This window comes from Thermobia domestica, chromosome 13, assembly GCF_964235325.1.
Source record: "Thermobia domestica chromosome 13, izTheDome1.hap1.1, whole genome shotgun sequence".
NCBI lineage: Eukaryota > Metazoa > Arthropoda > Insecta > Zygentoma > Lepismatidae > Thermobia > Thermobia domestica.
Window position 1 is genome coordinate 93,998,402 of NC_137466.1, and position 23,418 is coordinate 94,021,819.

At 35.0% G+C, this 23,418-nt stretch overlaps 1 protein-coding gene across 3 annotated transcripts in view; it reads left to right on the forward strand.

Moving 5' to 3' along the window:
- The window catches only part of LOC145668345 (venom protease-like), a 166,464-nt gene extending 144,131 nt beyond the window's left edge, over nucleotides 1-22,333 (forward strand). For all 3 annotated transcript variants that reach the window (XM_081736104.1, XM_081736106.1, XM_081736105.1), the window contains exon 8: nucleotides 15,550-22,333. In XM_081736104.1, the coding sequence (XP_081592230.1) occupies nucleotides 15,550-15,705 (156 nt within the window). In that variant the 3' untranslated portion in view covers nucleotides 15,706-22,333. The remainder of the gene's footprint in view (nucleotides 1-15,549) is intronic.
- Nucleotides 22,334-23,418: the final 1,085 nt, after the last annotated feature.

Consider the following 23,418-nt stretch of genomic DNA (forward strand, 5'->3'; position numbering starts at 1 on the left):
GCAAATAACTCTTATAATGTAAAAAACTGTGGACACTTTTCCATGAATTTAAATAGATCATACAAAGTTTATGACTTATTTTCTCAGAGCGTTGGGAATTGGACTTGGATCTCTTGTGTTCCGAACGCCTCGATTATTTCGGTGATCGTCATGTAGAGATTTTTCCTTGTCATGAATTTCAGGTAGGGCTATATCAGGCTGCAAAATTTCTGGTCGCCAGGTTGCCATTGGCGACTAGAATTTAAGAGCTAGCAACCAGTGTTCGGTAGGAATGGTTTCTGCTTAAACTCACAGGGCTTCGCAGTTTCTGTTTCGCATGAAAATAATTGTCACTGAGAAAAAAAACAGAATATGAAGTCTTTCTTTGTCAAACCAAAGGCCTTGGAGGGGGGAGACCTCTCATAATTTGTACGTAACATATACTGGCGACCATCATTTTTGGATTGGCGAGTAAGTTTGACTTTGAAATTTTGCGCCCTGGCTATGTGATGTTAGCCGTTGGCTCCTGCGAGACAAGTAGTATAATGTGAGTGAAAATCGAGTCTGTTTCAAACTTTAATCCAATTTAGCATATTTCAATTTGAATTTAAATATGGCGTAGGTTCTTCCTTTTTAGTATTATTTCTTTGAAATTTATCGTACTCTTCAACACTAAGATGTGAGATATAGACCTGCAATTTAACGTGGGATCTAAACATCATGAGTTTCAATCGAACATTTATCTTCTATATCAAGAGCCAGGTGATACAGAAGATAACACGTTATTTAATTACAATATTTTTGATTTTCCAACGTTGAGTACAAATTTCCAAAAGTTGAAAGGTATATTCTGATGCCTACATACACTAAGCATAATGCGGGTCCGAACGTCGAGAGAAAATAACTGTATCATCAGAGGCTAACACATGGATATAGTTGGAGGTATATCTGTTGTACCTATATTTGTGATTGTAAGGAAAAAATAAATAGCTAACTACCGGTGCTCCAGCAAAGACTGATCTGATGTGGACAAGTCCTATGTCATTGGACTTACTTTTCAGAAACTGCATCTAAACACGATTCAAGGTAGTACGTACATCCGAAAAGTTAAGTCATAAAACTGTATCTAAGATAATTTCAGTCATATCTTCCTAATAGTATTCCAAAATTTTGGGAGAGATACCTTGGACAAGTTAACATCTATCTTTCAAATGGGCTTCATATTCAAGCTATAATACAGCTACGAAGTAATTATTATTGGTTCAGTCAAACTCTTAAACTCATCAATTAAACTCTCAAAGTCATATCTCCTTAATTTGGTTCCGAAAATTTAGATGTATCTTTGACCAGAAAAGAGATATCCCTCAAATACATCCCGGGAACTATTTATATTTTCACAATATTCAATGTATCATAAGATATAATAAAGTTCAAATTAATCATAAGGTTTCCTTTTCAAAACGTTATTTTTACCTATTCCAAGGCAACAAGATGGACTATCCAGATTTATATCATAATCATATTTTCCAGAGACTAGCATGCAATGTACCATAAGCTATAATATAGTTTCCAAATTAATGAGTGAGTAATAAGTACTCTTTCCAAAAAAGTGGTATTCTTTTTAGTAATTTTAGATAGTACCCGAATTGAGAGAAGTGCATATTCTTAATCTATACATTCTTAGTTCTATCTTACAGGGACCAATATTAAAATCTACCGTAAGTTCTAATACAGTTCTAAATTAATAACTGAATCATAACGTACTTCTTAAAATATTATTTTTTGCCCATCTAAGGGGACAACCCAAATTTGCAGACGTATGTACCCAGGTACTATATAACATTTAACACATTTTATTTTTTGGTAATTCTCAAATTTAAGTGATGACTCAATACACCCCAGCCGAAATTTGAGATGGAAACACCAGGGTACCTGTATCATATGAAAGAGAATTGACCCATGTGCCTACCATAAGGACCACATATTGTGAATATCTTAAGGGACAAATTCGGACATAAACCTCCGAAATTTGAATTTGTGACTTTTTTTTACCCATACAAGGGAACGATATGGACTACCCAAACTTTTAGACGTAGATACGTTGGTCTTATACAGCTCTATGAAATTTTAAGTTTTAGCAATTTCCAAAATTCAAGAAGTAGTCCTATTCACCCGTCACGAAAAGGAAGGAGTGGACCAATATACCCATGAATTGCTGGAAGAAAAGAAGGCATAATAAGCAATACGACAAGTATTTACGCTGTATAAGGCGCTAGGTACTTCTGTCAAATTAAATTTCTGTGTTGAGGGATTAATTGACATATAAAGTGAATATTGGAACTCCTTGAACTGTAGCTTCGCTCTTCGTTGAAAGATTAGATTATTTAGCGTATTGGGACATTTATTCCCACGAATGAGACATACCTATAAATTTTGGAATGTTTCAATATTTTTGATACTGCAAATCTACCTTAATATATATAAATCTAGCTTGATCTACCTTTTTATACCTTAATTAAATTCCTTTCTTGGCTTCATGAGCTATGATTAAGGTCCATCACGCAACATCCAACCCATTTTCTGAACGAAATTGGATAACGTTATCTGTATTTGAGATAATTAACCTCTGACGATTCAAGAAATGGACCTAATTAGCTTTACGTGCTGCCCATGTCGTCTCGCAGAACCACGCTATATAGATGACATGTTGCGCGGAAGTGCACTGCGCTATCCCACAAAGGCGCGGCGAATCGCAACACGATTCAGAACACCATGAAATGAGCTTCGGGGAGATCGCTAAAGGCATGATAAGCGGGGGATCGTAGATATCTTTAACTTCTTCCTATCATGTGTCATATCATCATGACCCCAGACTGCAACATATCGTTCTTCACATAATCTCCCCATTTCTTTGATCGGCCTCGCGCTCGTTTCACATTCAATTCTATAGCATCCGCTCAGTAGTACGTATTCCGAGGGTCTTACATGTCCAAATCATCGAAGTCCAATTTTTTGCAGTGGTTCTACTACTGGTCTTTCCTTTACTGTTCCCCGGATCACTTCATTCTTAATTCTGTCCTTCCCAGTCTCTCCACACATCCATCGCAGAATCTTCATCTCTCCCACATGTAACTTCTGTTCCTCTCTATTCTTCGTTCTTCAACATTCTGTTCCGTATAATATGACAGGTCTTTACTACTGTTTTGTCAACTTTTCCTTTAAGGCGTTGGTACCCTACGATCACCAATACTTCAGCCGCTTCTCTCCATTTTGTTCAACCGCTGCTAATTCTGCTGTTTATAGCTTCTATGCCTGCATTTTTGTGTAGTATTGATCATAGTACTTGAATTTCTTCATCACTACCACCTCTTCTTCCTCCAGACGTATTCTTGTATTTTCGAATACATTTTCCTAAAAGGGCAATGTAAATAGTTATTCTGTGTTGGTTTTAATAATTCTAACACCTTTGCCCTCCAATGCTCCTCTCCAGGCATCTAATCTCTCTCTTGCAGTGCTGCCTTGGTCTCATTTGCCAACACGATATCATCTGTGAATATCATATTCCAAGCTGCTTACTCTTGGATATACTTTATAACTTTTCCATCACAACTGCAAAAAGGTATGGGCTAAGACTAGATTCCTGATAAAGTCCCATTTTAACTGTGAGCATCTTGTTATTTCTTACGTACTCCTCACTCCTGCCCTATATCCATCATATGTATATCTTGAATTATATAGATGTATGTGTTCATAACACACTTCAATTCTAACCAAATAAGATCCAATGGCACTCTATCATACGCTTTCTCTAGGTCGATGAAAAAATATGGAAATCCTTCTGGTGTTCTCTGTACTTTTACATTAACATACTGCATCCGTTATCTACTGTCCTGACATGAAACCAAATTGGTTCTCTATTGGTTTCTTCCCTCAATCTTGCTTCTATCAGTCTCTTCCAGATCCTCATTGCATGAGTTATACCTGAGTTTTATTCTCCTGTAGTTATTACATTCTTGCGCACCATCTTTGCTTTTAAAAACCGGTACAATGTAGCTGGTTCTCCATTTTCTCAGGAACATATTTCTGTTTCCAATATCGTATTAAAAAGCCGAGTAAACTACGGCATTCCTTCATTACTTGAACTTTTCCATATTTCGATACGAATTTTATGCTGTCCTGAGTTTTTACCACTTTTCATGTTCTTCAAGACATTTTCCGCCTGTACCATAGTCACAGGCCAAAAAGTTTCCTGATTCATGGGTAAGTTTTCGCAAGTTTTCTTCAGTGAGAAGTTTCTAGAAATACTTCGTCCACCGCTTCTTTATCTTCTCTTCACTTATCAGAACCTCTTTATTTTTATCTTTGCTGCAACGCAATACGACATCTTTCTCTTATGTCTCTCTTAACTTCAAAAGCTTCTAATCACCTTTTCTCCCTCTTTTATTTCAGGTTGTTGTACGTGTACAACTCATCATAAACCTTGCCGTTTGCTATACTAACTGCTTTCATTGTGTTCTTCTTCACTTCCTTGTAATCCTTCAGATCTTATTGACTGAAAGAGTTATGTCATTTTGTGTATCTTTTTATTCTCCTTCACAGCCGCTTGAACTTCTTTATTTATTTCATCATCACATTTCTTTATCAATAAGGACTCTTCCTTTTGTTTCTCCCACAACTTTTCTTGCTGTTTCTCTGTGCGCTACTGATACTCTGGTCCACTCGTGTTCTTGTACATCTCTTCTTTATTTGCAATACTTGCGATGTGATAATTTCCTTTCGAATCCTTTTTAGGACTTGTCCCATCTAGTTTTCACCTCTTTGAACAGAGACACTCTGTATTACTTCTTTCTTGATGCAGATATCGGCTACTATGAGGCGGTGTCGCTCCCTTAGAATATTACCTGGTTTAACTTTCCAGTTTTTTTGCATTACATACGTTTTGTCTCCTTCCTAAGATGTAGTCGATCTGTGGTCTTGAGGAGTTCGACAAAAATAAATGTTTATAGTCCGTGCGTCTCGCCATCGGTCACTGAGATGAACGATGACATTTTCGATGCCGTGCTCCGCAACATGGAAGGAGGGGAGAGCTGAACCTGCGCTCTCTACACAGCACGTCATTCACATATAAGCATGAATATCTTTGCTATTTCTCACATCTGTACATGTCCCTTTACAGATACAAGTGAAAGATGTCTTGATAAAAATTGGCAAGAGATGCCATAAAAGGGAGATTTTTTCGATTACTTTTTCAATATCTCGCACCGTTTGCAAAATTGAGCCTACTTCCAGTTGGAGTTTTTAATTCATGTATGATCAATGTTTTCTTTCTTCTTGCATGCAGTGTGTAATAAGCAAATACATTACACACACAATTAATTATAATGTTAGTGATATATGGTGTTCATTGGGCAAAACACTCCAAACAACAAAAATTCAACTTAGATTGGAGAAATGGTTATCCTTCGTTTTTCATTATCATTTGGACATGAAACAAACGCCTGAGATGTATGCAGCTCCCATATACAAGTAAGTGGTGTTATAATGTATAACGTGTAGAATATGGTTGTAGTTTTTTTTAATTTCAACACTTCCAGTGTACCTCTAAAAATGTAATCACGAAATAATGACCATGTGTTTTAATTATTCAATTAGAACAGGACAATCTACACAAAATCTGCAATCTATCAGGGAAAACTTCATCTTTCTAGAGCGTGTTGTTTCCGAGATCTCATTGTCGAAAGGATTGGCCACAACAATAATTTTGAATTATAATTTTAAAAAATAAATTTTATGTAAAAGGTTTATTCTTAAATAATTTATTTAAAGTACACATACTTTAAAATGTTTGACTTTCTTGAATGTGAAATCACAAATAACCGTAAATCAAAGGGTGAAATCCAAAGTTATAGGTTTGAGGTGGGGCGCTTTTGTTGACATCTTTACCTTTGAGCAGAACCCAGCCTCTCTTATAACTGTTAATCTGTTAGCGAGGATCAGATGTAGCATACGCACTTGTGAGCATCACAGACATACGTTATTTAGAGGATTGACGAAAGTTGGCACTTTCGGAGGGTCGCTTGTATTTTTGGAATATCATTATCATTCGTCATCATCATCATTATTTTCACTTCACTTCTCATTCTAGTCATATCACACGGATAGGTTGTGCTGGTTCTTGGACCAACGCACAAGAACCTATCCCCGTACGTGGGGCCACCGGCTCCCGGCTCTTCTGCAATAGACCGTGAAAATGTGTCTCGCTCCGGTCGTATCAGGCACCTTTCATGGGGTAGTCAAACCAGTTCGCGAGTAACTAGACCCAGAGATCGTACAGATTCTGGTGACTCTATTCATTCCAGTAAATGACCTCGCGATAGATCTCGGTCTCCTGTTCTAACAACCGACTTAGACTCTACAATGGACACTGATAGCGCTTCATCTTCCACTTTCTACACCACCAAGGAACCAATCTATACGTTTCTACTGATCGATTTCGATACAAAATACACCCATCCTAAGATGGTGTTTCTACAAATCATCAAGTATCTACCACGAGCTAGCATGGAAAATATCGTTAAAACTCGGAATGGATTTATCATTTGTTCTAAGGATCTTATCATTTGTAAGATCCCCATCTAAGGATCTTATCATTTCATATCGGTACAACACTCCGAAACAAAGCATCTTATGAGATCTTTAGCAAAACTGCGAAATTAACAAAACAAGCCGATAGGAAAACAAAATAACCACCACCTTCTCGAAAACTATCTGTTTTCTCTTGTTATCAGAGGAGTGATACCTGAAATAAGCGATGAAGAGGTTCTTGAAGAACTCAAGCAAGAGGGAATCGACGTTAACAGGAGCATTCGTATTAAAAATAGCAATGGCTCTACTTACATGGTTTGCGTTCTATCGCATAATCAAACTTCCTTAGACTATCTATTAACCCATAGAGCTCCTATCTATAACAAACTCCATCGTGTTGATCCTTCCAAGAAGACAGGGCCTCTACCAATCCGGTGTGAGAAATGTCAAACATATAATTCTCACTTTACGCACCAATGTCTAAACGCATCTAAATGCGGGTATGTAGTGGACCTCATGAAACAAAATCTTGTAAAAAAAATCAGTAGCAACCGCCAACTAGCTCTGCGTGTAACGAATATCACCCAACCTACAGTTATCGCTGTAAGGGTAAACCACAAGCACAACCTGAACGTCCAGAACTCACAGTACTAGTACAAAGCTTCGACAGATCCACACATCCTACTCAGTCTCTCGCTCAGCCTCTCTTTGTCGAAGATCTTCGTTACATCACTATAGCACTCGAAAATGTTTTTCCATTCCAACGCCAACACATTCTTTGTGTTGCCATTTCAACAGCAAGATCTTTGTTCAACTTACTTTACACCTACATATTCAGACAATTTTGTCCACTTCCACATCGCACCTCTAGAAACAGCAGTCTAAAATCAACATGGCAATATACATAATGGCTTTAACTTTACTCTTTGTTAACATCCGATCATTTCATCAACACAAAGTACTTCTAGAACCACTCCTGCTAGAAGAGAGAATTGATATTGTAGCTCTCAATGAAACAGCTTTAAAACCAACAATTTCTGCGCGACTTTCAGGGTATCAACTTCAAAGATATGATTACCATGATGCACGTGCGCGCGCTCAAGGAGGAGTATTGATTGGCTTTTCTCCAAAACTTCCTTATCGGCAATATAATCCTGTTTTTGCACAGCTACCTGAACATCTCTTCTTCTCTATATATTATCCTTCTCTCACAGTGAATGTAGCCACTATATATATCCGCCCTGGGCATCCAATACCATTTTCTTTTTTCTATTACATAGCCCGTAATTTTAAAAATATAATTATCATGGCCGACATAAACATTCATAGCAGAAGTGTCAGGGAAGAGAACGTTTTACGGAATTTATATCAACCACCCCACAACCTTCCTGGTCCCACTCGACCATCCAGTCAAACAACTCCCGATGTAGTAATCACTTCTTTAACTCTTGTAAATGACTGTTTTGCAGGTTCTCGACACAAGCGAGAGTGATCATTGTCCGATCAAACTGTCCATTAACAAGGCTCGTTCCTCTGTAAAGCAGGCCGACTGGCCTCAATTCCGGCAGTTCATATACAACCAGGTATCAACCCTTCATCCACCAACTTCTGAAAATGAAATGTATAGCATAGTCAACCAGATAACAGACATCTTACATACCAGTGCTCAACAAACTATCCCTGAGGATAAACTTTATCCTTCTAAACCCAAATTGCCTCCTCAATATCTGTCTTTAGTACAAAAATCACGTCAACATTTCCGTGAATACAAGCAAACTGGAAACGAGGATTGTCTTCGACATCACCGGCAATGGCATCGCACAGTAACTAATTATCTCATAGCATATAAACGTCGAAGATCAGCGCCTGTAATAAATTAAACGACGAAGCATCTCCAAGCCAGTATTGGAAACCTTTCCACAGACTCACAGGCAGAAATACTAAAATTTCCTATCCACTTTTGGATAATGGGGTTCCTCTCTTTACTGACCTACTGGCCAACGCTTTAGCGACGCAATTGCAGACAGTTTTCACACCTGCAATATCACCTCGTTCACGTAATCGTATAGACTTGGCTACCATCCCCGCTCTACAACCGTCACTTTTACACACAATCGATGAGGAAGCCCATCTTACATCACTAATCACTACTTATGAACTTCAACGTGCACTCCATAAGAAATGCAATACCGCGCCAGGCATTGATCGTATTTCCTATCGGCTACTAAAAGAGGCTCCACTTTCTTTACTTACGTTACTTATTGCAGTCTACAACTTTATTCTCCGCACCGGCTTTTATCCTCTGGATTGGAAAATTTCCAAAATTTGCATGTTTCTCAAACCTCATAAACCGGCACATGATGTAACGTCTTATCGTCCTATCCAGCTCACATCAGTCTATAGTAAACTGTTCGAAAAAGTCGTAGTACAAAGGCTTCACCGATATATCCATGAACATAATTTATTACCTACACATCAAGCAGGTTTTCGACCCGCATTTTCGATTAATGACCAGTTACTCCGTCTTCCAACGATTATCACCAATCAATATAACAAAGATCTCCCATCATGTCTCGTCTCAATGGATCTGGAAAAAGCTTTCGACAAAGTTTGGCATTATGGGCTCATACAAAAGTTGCAGAAACAAACTTCCGATCAGTTATTTGCGTTTTATATATACCTTCTTAACTAATAGAATCGGATACGTTTACATAGGATTGCCATCTTCCATCCTATTTTTTTCATATTCCGGAGTTCTTCAGGGTTCTGCACTCAGCCCATAGCCCACTTCTCTATCTACTGTACGCCTCCGATATACCACAACCTACACAGAATGTGTACTTATTTCAGTACGCGGATGATACGGCGTTTCTAGTTCTGGGCAAGACCATGCAGCAGATCAATACAACCTTGTAATCAACTCTCAATTATTTTATGCAATGGTGCAACACTTGGCGACTAACTTTAAATGCCGCTAAAACACAAGCATTGGTCTTTCTAGCTCCTAAACGCCGCTCCAAAGTTCATCGTAACCCTCGTAGTCTTAATGTATCTCTACAAGGTCATCCATTTTGACCAACACCTACAGCTACATATATCGGGGTTATTTTTGACTCTAAACTAAGTTGTAAAGCTCATTTAAAGAAAATAACACAAAAGGCCACTTTGCGGCTCAACCTTTTACGGAGTCTAACAGGAACTACTTGTTGTTTACACGCATATCTCAATACATACAAAATGTTCCTCAGGCGCATTTTAACGTTTGGCCACATTGCTTGGTACAATGCTCCACCAAAGTTCTACGACCGATTATCGATACGAGAACGCAATGCCATTAGACTTGCATATCGCATAAAGTTACCATACCCGAACTTCATGACATACGAACACATCAACTTTCCTCACTTTATTCAACATCTTGCAGACCTCCGTTTGAAATACATACTCTCTCGCCTACTAGTCTCACATCCATTATTCCTAGATACTTTACAAGCTGATGCTGAAACCGACGCACCACATAAATATCTGCATACACCGTTAAATGTTCTCCTCACGTTATACCTAAAATCTGCACATCCTACAGCTGAAGAACACGACATTTTTCATATATATCTTTTAGATCATCATTTGTTTCCATTTTAGAACTGTCTCACTTCAATATTAACTTTGGGCTTTCCCCGTGTCTCCATCAGTCTCGAGTCGCCCCGAGGCAGAAGAACTAATATGCATACGTGTATCTAACACTATGTTTGTGACTGTGGCGTGCACGCACTGCATTTCATTTTGCACTTTCATGTTTATTTAATAAAACACAACACACTGGTTCTATGCCAAAGTTTCGATTCTGTTTATACTTGCACCGTTTATATATGTATTTTGTTTTTTTATATGCACATTCATACTTATTCACCCAATGTTTTTTTTTTTTTTTTTTGTTACTTTCACCACTATTCGTTTATGAAACTGCACTTAGACCATCTTACCTAGGTATATGATATAACCCACCAGTGTCGTCAATTATGTGTCAAAGAGTATCCCTCTAATGGCTAGGTTTAGGAGACACTCAACAAGCATACAATTTTGAAATTAAAATCGATGAATAAAGTATAACCTACTAATTCTTATCCCTTTAACCTAAAAAAAATTTTGTTGCTGTTGTAGCATTTTAATATATATATATATATATATATATATATATATATATATATATATATATATATATATATATATATATATACAGGGTGTTTCAGATAAAATGTCCAGTGCTTATAAATCCGAAATGGCTGAGAATAAAAGGATGAAACAAAACTGAGATAGGAAAATGTCATAGGGCGCATCCCATGGTGTTGTTGTGGTGACCCACAGGGCCCTCCTTCAAGGGAGCCCAGGAGCCAACTTCAAATTTTCAAATAGGAACATGTATTGAATCATACCTCATTCAATAGTACTTGAAAAACGAAACAACTTTTGTAGGAAACAATTTTCGATTTGGGCCACCGTTTTTAAATGGCCGCAAAAAGTGGTTCCTATATCAGATAAAACGTCCAGTGCTTATAAATCCGAAATGGCTGAGAATAAAAGGATGAAACAAAACTGAGATAGGAAAATGTCATAGGGCGCATCCCATGGTGTTGTTGTGGTGACCCACAGGGCCCTCCTTCAAGGGAGCCCAGGGGCCAACTTCAAATTTTCAAATGGGAACATGTATTGAATCATACCTCATTCAATAGTACTTGAAAAACGAAACAACTTTTGTAGGAAACAATTTTCGATATGGGCCACCGTTTTCAAAATGGCCGCAAAAAATGTCCTGTATCAGATAAAACGTCCAGTGCTTATAGGCCTAAATCAGAAACGGCTGAGAATAGAGAGATGAAACAAAAACTGAGATAGAAACGATGATAAAGCATATCAAGTGGTGTTGTTGTGGTGACCCTCAGGAAACTCCGTGAAGGGGGCCCAGGTGTCAACTTCAAACTGATCCAGGACTTTTTGCGGCCATTTAAAAACGGTGGCCCAAATCGAAAATTGTTTCCTACAAAAGTTGTTTCGTTTTTCAAGTACTATTGAATGAGGTATGATTCAATACATGTTCCTATTTGAAAATTTCAAGTTGGCCCCTGGGCCCCCTTAAAGGAGGGCCCTGTGGGTCACCACAACAACACCATGTGATGCGCCCTATGACATTTTCCTATCTCAGTTTTTGTTTCATCTTTTTATTCTCAGCCGTTTCGGATTTATAAGCACTGGACGTTTTATCTGAAACACCCTGTATATATACAGAGGGTTGATAAATTAGTGTGTCAATTTCATTTGTTCACTGTGCAAAAGTGGTATGAGGTAAAGCCGTGCAATTTGGTGTAACTGTAGATGAAGGACATAAGTTTTGTTTCGCCATAGAAACATGTCACTTGTACTAAAGATTGAAGAGATATAGGGTCAAAGGTCAAATTTCGATTTTTTCCTTATGGGATTGCAATGGTAAATTCTGAGAGCCTGGAAAAACGTAAACCGAAGTGATAACAAAGAGAAAGCTGTCTGGTATGATTCTATGTCGCAAGCCGACCAAATATGAGTCAATCAAGTGGTCAAGGTCAGAGGTCACTGTCAGATCAAGGCCACAGGTCACTTTGAGAACACATTTGACATGATGAGGTACGGACATTGCGTTGTTTTCAGAGTATTCAAATGGGTTCTCAAGATGACCTGTGACCTTGATCTGATCGTGACCTCTGAACTTGACACTTGATTGACGCATATTTGGTCGGCTTGCAACATAGAATCATATCATAGAGATTTTTCTTTGATATCACCTCGATTTACGTTTTTTCAGGCTCTTTCAGAATTTACCATTGTAGTCCCATAAGGAAAAAATCGAAATTTGATCTTTGTCCCTATATCTCTTCAATCTTTAGTACAAGTGACATGCTTCTATGACGAAACAAAACTTATGTCCATCGTCTACAGTTACACCAAATTGCAGGGCTTTATCTCATACTACTTTTGCACAGTGAACAAATGAAATTGACACACGAATTAATCAACCCTATATATATATATATATATATATATATATATATATATATATATATATATATATATATATATATATATATATATATATATATATATATATATAATATGAAAATGGTCGAAAATGGCCGATATTAGTGTCTATTCCATAGTTTTCGAGGTCGCTGAGATGAACAGTGATCTTTCCGATGTCCTTTAAATCAATGCAACTAAAAACGAAAACATCATATTTCACGGGTAGCAAACACATGAGATACGGAGTTGACCATTTAAATTTTCATTTTACCCAGGGAAGCGGGTAATCAATGCTAAAAACTTAAACTTATAAAATATTACTAATTGAATTATTAGTTATTTTCAAGATCTTTCATATTGTGCAGAAATTTGAGTGCCCGCAATTGTAACATGATAACCAAAATTCATTTTTTATTCTTCTTAAAAGCATAAATGAAAGTAAGAATACTCTTGTTCATTTGGTTTGTTCCTATTATGATATTTACTGGAAACTCGCAAATAGTTCATTATTTCACCAATAGATGTCAGGAAATGTGTTGTGTGGTGCTGTAACTTTTTATACATTGTGCCATCTGTCCGCGAATATCCGAACTATGCTGCATTAAACAAAGTGGTATAGTCGACAGTCGAAAATGTCGGGAATTTTTTTTTTTTAATATATGCTAGCTGAACTTGCGCTCTCTACACAGCACATCATTCACATATAAGCATGAATCTCTTTGTCAGTCTTCAATACATCTGTACATGTCCCTTTACATAAGTGAAAGAGGTCTTGATAAAAAGTCGACAAGGGGTACCTACCATAAAGCGGAGATTTATTTCGAGTATTTTTTCGATATTTCGCATCGTTTGCAAGATTTGAGCCTACTTCCGGTTTGAGTTTATAATTCATGTATGATCAGTGTTTTCTTTCTTCTTGCATGCAGTATGTAATAAGCAAATACATTACATACACAATTAATTATAATGTCAGTGATATATGGTGTTCATTGGGCAAAACACCCCAAACAATAAAGATTCACCTTAGACTGGAGAAATGGTTATTCTTCGTTTTTCATTCTCCTTTGGTCATGAAACAAACGCCTGATAGATATACAACCCCTATATACAAATATCTGGTGTTGGAATGTATAACTCGTAAGATATGATGCTTTATTATTTTTTTTTAAATTTCAACATTTCCAATGTACCTCTTAAAACTGTAATAAAGAAATGACGACCATGTTTTTCTTTTTTAAATATTCAATTAGAACTGAACAATCCACACAAAATTTGCAATCAATCAGTGTAAACAGCGTCTTTAGTTCCCGAGAACTCACTGTCGAAAGAATTGGGCACAAACAAATAAACGTCCACTAACATATAAACTTTTCTTGAACACAAATATATAAATCTAGCATGTTAATAGATAGATTTAAACATTAGTATTATTTGTACTTCATGGGACGACTATACACAGTCTCTAAATATGTTATAGGTCATTAGTTAGATCTCTGGATAGACCATTTATCACTTTCTTGGGAAATTTCGAACCAAATAATGAATTTAATAACTAAGACTACAGAATTTTTTTTAAATGCAATATTCATTTACCGTACGACCTTATCTATGTCAGAAAACAATATTAGCGTCTTTTAAACTGAATCATGGGAAGCCCAATAGATACTTTGGTTGAGTATGTTGCAAAATTCATATTTGTAATTTCTTGGATGGTTTATTCGTAGATATTGCTGTCGAATACAACTTACGTATGCTAACTATAAAATCTTAAGATTTCTTCTTATTTATTAGTTAATCCTTCTGTGCTTTTGAGGGATCCAAATTCAATAAGATGATACATTATATTAAAAGTTCTAAAATCGCCCCTAAAATTAGACTAAATTTACAGAAAAGTCAGGATTTCGGGGAGAAGGAGGTATGCGTATCAGTTCAAAGAGGTTTTCAAAATTTAATGCAGAAAGAATGTATTATATGTTTTCGTTGTAAAGTGCTGGTATCTGCGTTGACAAATCTTAATTCCGTTTTTTTATAATATCTTTAATTTGTTCCAATTGAGAGTTTGTATATCTTATTCGTTTATTTATTTCATTACGAATTTCAGTAGGTTGCACAACTAAAGTCAAGAGATGTATGTCGTTTGGATGGGAAACATCCAATATACAGAAGCGGAGTTTGGGGATGGCTACTGGGGCAACCACCCTAGACCCCGTGCTTAGGGGCGCTCCGTGTTCTGAGCATGTTTAAAAATAGCATGTTGGCACTCGGCGATTTTTACCAGTACTTTGGCTCCGCGGCGTCATTATTGGCACTAGGTCCTACGCGTGCCTTACGCCGCCTCTGTGGATCAACTGTGAATTATTTATTTATTTATTTATTTATTTATTGAACAAATTCCCAGATACAGCATATCGTTGCCATTTTACACAGGGACTTGCTAACAAAAGAAAGAAAAAAAAAACAAGACAACAATAACAACAACATAGAAAAAAGAGTGTAAAAGTAAAACTATTCCGTCAAAACTCGTTTAATTGCTCTATCAAACACTGGGTAGCTCGAAAAAATATATTTCCACATCAGTTGTTACTTGATTATAACAGTTTGGTATTCTATAAAAAAGAGACCTCTGTATAACAGCCAACCTAGGACGGGCAAGATGGAATAGGTGGGTATTCCGGGTGATGCGGGAAGGGACACGTAAGGATAGTTCCTGAAGTAATATTTCCGATCTTAAGCTTCCATTAACTATTTTATGTAGATATTTCAGGTCAGAGATAATTCTGCGTACTTCAGGAGTCTGAATATTAAGATGTCGCAATTAACAAACCCTCATCTATCCTTCAGTTCAATTATATACGGTTGGAAATTGGTTTTCTTTTTCTTTCTTTCTTTCTTTCTATTTAGATTATTCTATTAAAGTTTATTCTTTGTTTTCCACAGGGTGACTCCGGAGGTCCTTTGATGCTAAAACGAGAAGGCCGTTGGATGCAAGTGGGTATCGTCTCATTTGGAAATAAGTGTGGTGAACCAGGGTATCCTGGAGTATTTACAAGAGTCACAGAATACATTGATTGGATACGTGAAAATATGGTATAATATTAACAATAATCAAACAGAGTAAACATTCCTTATCCAATCAAGAGAAAAGTGTGTAAAACATAAAATAACCAATAAATAGACATATAATAAAAACTGGACTATTTGTGATGGCGATTTTGACTTTGTATAATTTTATAAAAATAAATTATTGTCATTTCTATAAGAACAGGTGCCATCAGTATTGTGATGATAATGATATATATTATTTAAAAAAGAAAGAAAAAGTAATGTGTTCTGATTTTTTTGTGTTCAAAGTGAGAAGTGCAAAGTGATCATGGCGGATATTGTTTTGTAAGTTAAAGCATTCCAAATATTAAGAACCATGATTCGTCACTTTACAGAATAATAGTGAACTTCCGTATTATAGTTTAAATTAATGAGAAGAAGTCTGTCTGTAACGTTCTTTATTTTAATACACATCAATTTAATATGAGTAATACCGGTGTTTTACGTGTTGAGTTTTGAACATACTTAAAATCTGGATTGAACACGATTAGTAACTTTTAACAATCTAGTTTCTAGTTTACCATTCAGGAGTAAATACTTTATCAATTGAAATCAAGAACTACTTTTTTGTGATACTTTTTTCTCTGTTATCTGCAATAAAAATTGAATTTCAGTTTTTGAAGTTCTAATGCTCAAAGGATTTACATGAAACCATTGTATAAATTAATAAATCTCGTAATTTTGAAGCTGTACGATAATTGACATTTAGTTTCCATGTGACAGTTCTCAAAAACAGTTAAGAAGTTGTTGCATACATCATTATTCGTGTAGAATTACATACACATACACACAACAAGTTGGTAGCATTAGTCTTTCAAACTTTTTCGTTCCAAGGATTAAAATCTTGATGCAAAAAACAGTTTATTCAACCTAGTTTTCTAAGTCGAAAAAGGAACCTTTTTAGTTCAGCAAGAATAAGAAATTATTGACACTAATCACGCATATACATATTATATATATATATATATATATTTCTTTAAGTGTCTATTTTGTAGAAGGAAGATAGTTATTTAGTAGAGGAAACTTCAAGCTATAATCTTGAAAAAAAAGTTACTAATTACGTTATTATTTTCGTTTACACATAACTACAAAATTACGTACACAAGAAAACATAAGTAAAGATACGTTCTTTCATAGATCATATTAAATAGATTTAACTGCTGAGCAAATTAAGTGCTGTTATCCAGTGGATGATTGGATACATGAGATGGCGTTACCACTAACGCATCTTCATTTCATTTCCTTCATAAGTCTACGTTTTTTCCCTCAATTTAATAAACTAAATTGAACAAATTATTTGGTTCTGTCCTGGAAGTCAAAAGTTTGGGCCCAGCAACCAGAAAGTTTCATTTCAGCAACCAAAAAGGCCTGGTTCATTCTGTGTTAAACAACCTTTTCCTACTCTTTAGCTTAGAAATTACATTTATTTCTGTGTAAACCTAGATAAAAAGTTTAGGGAATTACATGTCTCAGAATATAATGCGAATCGAATGGAATACATCATCGATAAATACGTTCAGGTTTGATAGAGTATTGGAGAAGACAAAGCTTTCAGTCAACTAGAATAAGAAGGGAGGATAACATAATGGAAGGCATGATAACTACCTAAGTACCGTACCATTCTAATTAGATTGAATTATCACTTGATAACGGCAGCGTCATCTCGAATTTTGCTTCGAAAAAAGCAAGATTCTCCTCTGATTTAGGAAGAGTTTCATGGCTATATGCTACTGTGGATTAGTAAATACGGGGTGTTTCAAAACAACGCCGACAACGTTTGGCAGGTGATTCCTGACACCAAGATAAGACCAAAAATATAGACCAACCTGGGTGCACAAATGCTTCTTTTCGGAGTTATAGGCTGCCGAAAATATGAAAAAATGAAATTTAAAGGCCCATAGCTCCAAAACTATAGGACCTGCCGCAGTCGGGTCAAAACTTCACTTAGGAACTAATACGTGCGATATCTAAAAATACATGTTTCAGAATCCTGAGGTACTCACGCAACAATTTTTATAGAGTGACTTTGGCTAGAGGTACATAATTTGAAGTACGTACCAATTACCTCTATAAAAATTGTTGCGGAAGTACCACAGGATTCTGAAACGTAAATATTTGTATAGGGCACATACTAGTTCCCAAGTGGTCTTGACCCGACATCAATAGGTCCCATAATATTGAAGCTATGGGCCTTTAAAGTTGATTTTTTCATGTTTTCGGCAGCCTATAACTCCAAAAGGGAGCATTTTTGCACCCAGGTTGGTCTGTACTTTTCGTCTTATCTTGATGTCAGGAATTATCTCCCAAAAGTTGTCGGTGTTGTTTTGAAACACCCTGTACATAGAAGGGGAAACTTACAGCTTTTCCCTCTAAATGATGTTCCTATCCACCATGTTATTTTGTTTCTGCAGTGTTTAACCTACAGAGTTACGAGTTACGTACTCGTAATGATTTCGTTAGTAATGTCCGGAAGTCAGTATTGATACACAATTCTTGTACTTCTATATTCACATCCTTCCGGATTTAATCAATTCTGCACTAGCTACAGTCTTCTTTTCATTGTGGGTAAAACCCAATTTACTAATGAACGCCATAACGTGAGAAGCAGCATATTTATTCACACACAAAATCTTTCAACTAATTAAAGCAATTAGTGCTTCTCAGTAGTGATTTTTCTGTAAGCATTTAGAAGATTACATCAAATTTTAATCACATGCACTTAGTTTTCTTTCCTTGTTCTTTAAAAATCTAGATTCTGGTAATGTGTTAGTAAATAATTTCCGTTCTTGATTTCATTTGATATAGGAAGAGACGCACTTTTTTCTTTTATTTTCGTTGGTTGGTTAAGAACTTGACAATTCTAACTCGCTAGCATTACATTATTCCTTGCATTCACTTACACTGGTTAAATCAACAGAGAAAATGGAGGAGCAACACAGGAAAATTCGTAAAAAGTGTTCACTAGAATACGATTGTACAGAAAAAAGATGTTTATATTAATTTAATTTTAAATGAGGCTCGATTGTATAAATATGGTTTGGTATCATTCCAATAATATAAACTTTGTAGAAGAATCCGATAAAAATATGCCAAAATGTTTACAAATACCCTTTATTTTCTTCATTCTTTTCTTTTTAAAACTGAAATTACAATCCATGGCGTACGTAAAAATTCATCAAGGGGGAGGGAGAGATTCAAGCTCCAAGGTTCGTATCATTTCAGTTGTTTGCAATCATATCTTAATATGACAAAACTGTATTTTTGCATAATATCCAAGTCAGCAAGTTGGATCTCGAGGAGGGCAAACACCGTATGTGTGTGGTTCTCTCAGGGTTCTCTCGTTTCCTTCTACTTTCTTTACTCTAACTTTTCATTTATTCTCATCATCGCCGTCTCCATTACTCTACTCGGTATATTCGTGGGACGTAAAACTGAAATATTTCAATATCTTGGTCAAAAGAAATGTTGACCCCGTTCACTCGCGTACGCCACAATCCATCCAGTCATCGTTATAAAACCTACCTCAAAGAAAAATCGGTGGATGACGGAAAAACTGGCTCTTGATCTTTTGGTTCGGTTTTAGCTTTGAATAATAATTTGTGTATACCTTGATTTGTGTGTTGACAAAGTTCCATTTTGTTCTCACCACAGATAGGAAGGTTTAAAATTATGCAAAGCCTATGAGATTACACTGATAGATTTCAAAGTGTGGACTTATTTTGTACCAATTACAAAAGGATTGTTTGTGATTAAAACTAAGGATATTTACATTTTCATACATTTCTTTTTATAACCGAACGAGTTAACGTTTAAGTGAATGGTAAAAGTGCCCACACTTGGATATATTTCTAATTGCACTTTTTAAATAGTAACTTTAAAACGCTGTATCTAATGCTACTATTTAAAGCATATTTATCCATTATATCACGAGAAAAATAGTTGGTATAATAAATAAGTCGGTATAATAAAAAGGTGATATAATAAATAAGTTGGTATAATAAAATGTTGGTATAATAAAAAAATTGATATAATAAAAGGGTTGGTATAATAAATAAGATGGTACAATAAAAATTGTATAATAAATAATTTAGTATAATAAAAAGGTGGTATAATAAATAAGTTTGTATAATAAAAAGTTGGTATAATAAATAAGTTAGTATAATAAAAAAGTTGGTATAATAAATAAGTTTGTAAATAAACATGTAAATATAAATATTCCAACTTTGAGGACATTTTTCTCGTGTCCCTATGGACGGATATGCATAGTAGGTTCATTGAATTCCACGTCTTAAAATTAGTATAAAAACATAATTAGAAATTCATTCAAGCGTGGGTACTTTCACCGTTTGTTGCATAAAGCGGTAACTCCTTAATTTAATTATGGATATGAGACATCAGCAAACAACACAGTTACTTGATAAATTCACATTAAAATCGACGGAAGAAAATTACCTAGATATTTTGATGGTTCTTCCAGAACAATTAAAAGTATAAAATCAATTTTAATTTTATCAATATTTTCTTATGAGTTTAATACTACTTAAAAAAAGCGTTTCCTATTGATAAAAGTACTGAACGACACCACTGTTCGACGACACCGTGGTCCGTTTCTTTGAGTCTCTTTGATTAGCATAAAAAGCAAGCTAACTGAGTCAGTTGCTAATTTAGGGAAGTCAAATTCGTAAGAGTGTAACACAGTTATTGTAAGATGCGGAGGCTTGCCTGCAACCTATTGTACTTTCCAGGGTTCGAACTTTTTTAAAAAAAAAATACAAACAAATCCTATAGTATTGTCATGAATTACTAAAACTTTCATGCACGTATTATGTGATAGATGACAAATAATTGTCAGAAGAAATTCTGCTGTAAGAGTATTTATTTCTTTATATTGAAACATGAAATTCTCTAGGTATTCTGAGAAATATCCAGAGTAATCAGGGATTAATACAATCCACACTGAATGATTTTCTGTGCGTAGTTCGAATAAATACTTTCCAATAGTAGTTAGGAATTTCTAATTGATTTTTAACTTTTGCTTTCCCACTTTCTCTTTGCTTTCTTTTTTAAAATCACATCACATAATTTCATTTCCATTATGTAGTAGAATAGTTTCAAAAAAAAAACGATGATTTAAGCAACCTGGGATGATGTTTTCATTGTGTGAAAATAATTTATGAATAAACTTTGCCGCTAAAGATTATCAGAGATTCTAAACGTTAACTCTCAGAATTCTCATATTACTTTATTATTATTTTTTTCCTTTTGTAATTTGGCTTTTAATTAGCTCTAACGTATAGATACCATCCATAGTAATATTGATCTACATACAATAGAAGATCTGGCTTTGATTTACGTCGTTACTGTCATTAGTTGAACTCAAGTAGTGGCACTGATCCCAAGACATTTCCATTAACTTAATTGTAGTGGGCTCGTTCGTCCAAGAAATGTAGTGGGTTCATACGGCCATTTACAAATGGCGTCCAAGAATAAACGTTATGTCATGTACTGATCTGATAAATTAAAACACAGTAAAAAAAATAAATACAAACAAAAAAGGAAACTGGTTTTATTTTGTCTTTTTATTTAAGCCTACTTTACTTCTAATTTTATGTATCTGCACCCCTTGAAATTCAATATATCTATCGAAGATCGAACTTCGTACACTATTTCATTTTATAATAAGTGGAGAAACTTTGGCCATAGTATACTCCATGTTCCTAGCGGCAATATTAATAAATATGTATTTTACTGTTCTCTTCTCTACAAGTATTAGTGGGTTATGTAATTAAAGTTGTAGATTTTTAAAAGACCCAATCAACTATAGCACTGAGTTTGTCATAAAGTAAAAAATTGTATTAAATTGTAGTCATTAACTTCGTTACAGCATAAACTGTAACCAAAATGACACAGACATAGGTCCAAATCTATCTTGTTAGATTGTAAATTAAATCAAAATACGTTGTAACTTACCAATTTAATACATAGTTATATTGGTCCAGATGTTCTATTTGTGCTACAGATTATGAAAATTCACTTAAGAGATTAAATTGACGAAAATAGAGGTTGGATCAAATAGTAAAATTGTATTAAATGTAAGTTCAAAACTCTTGTATTTTTTTCTGCCGACAAAGAGTTGATTTTTTTTTTAATAATGAAAATTAAGATTTTGACTGAAATACCAAATTGTTGTATCATAGTTTATAATTTCCGTAATATCACCAATGTCTCACATAACTTTAGGGAACACGTCGAAATTGCACAATGAGCAAGTAATTAATATAATATAATCTTTAAAAGCTCGTTAGGTTTTTCTGCTATTAGTGAATAGGTTCAGCTCATACAAAATGTTATACGAGATAATGGAACAACTTAGTGATTGATAGTACAATGGAATTGTTCTATTTACTTATAATAAATTGAAACTCGACTTGTAGAAGTACGTTTGATTGACAATAATGAACCTAACAGAGTGTATATTTTTGTATACAATGTATTTATAAATTAAATGCATTTGTTAACTATAGTTGTGAGATTGATAACATTACATTTGTCTGAATATTGTACTGTATATCTGTAAAATACTTATATTTTTGCAATAAAGCTTTAACCTGTGATAAAATCGTTATTATTTAATATTCATAGCAAGAAAGTACATGGCATCAAATTCTCTGTTTAATGATTTTGAGGATAAAATGTCTCCTCCATTTCCCGATGATTATTTATTTTAAATGTTATATTGTTCAGGCTTTTGTAAGTGCACACATTCTGCGTGTAGTTGACATGGAATTTTTCACATTTAAAAAATAGCTAAAACGAATCAATTTGAAAGAATTTTATAATATTCTATATACGAATTACTTTTAACTTTTTTTCCCGTGCTACAATAAAATATAAGTCAGTTTTACTGCCATTAAAATATAAGCCATTTAAATGTATTATTAGACTTCCAAAGTGTGCTATGCAGATATATGGGAAGTCTTATAGATCGGTTACGCAGTGCCGTGCCGTGGAAAATAAGCGTCCGGGGCGAGAGTATACGACTACGCCCCATACATATATCCCAAGTAATTTTCCTCTTTTTTTTCCTTTTTCTCTCGAACCTTGCGCCCCTTACTTCGGCGCCCAGGGCCCCGTCGCCCCACTCGCCCTCCTCACGGCACGGCACTGCGGTTATGTCCAATGTATGTGAACAGGTTTAAGATCAAAAGATAAGAGATATCTAGAAGCGAGTTTTCCGAATTGATTCGGCAACTCTGTGGGGATATATATTGCGCAGCGCTAATTATTCCGATTATGTATGACGCAAAAACGCAACTTAATTTTTTTGCGGGCAATTATATTTTTACTGAACGATATGAAGATAAATTGCATATATATATATATATATATATATATATATATATATATATATATCACTAATGCTGCATTCAAGATGTGATTATGTATAGTGAATTTTTTCGCGAAAGATTTGAAGTACATTGCTCCAATGGTGGAAATAATACAGTATTGTGATTTAAATTAATACAAGTAATGAAATTTACATCGAACATTTTGATTATATTGTATACAGTAACATTGCCTAAATATGGTATTAATATTCTCAATTAGATAAATATAACTCAAATAAATATTGTTATTCTAAATATATTATTAAACATAGCTGTACTTTAGGAAAGTTGCATACCGCAACTAATTATGACAAAA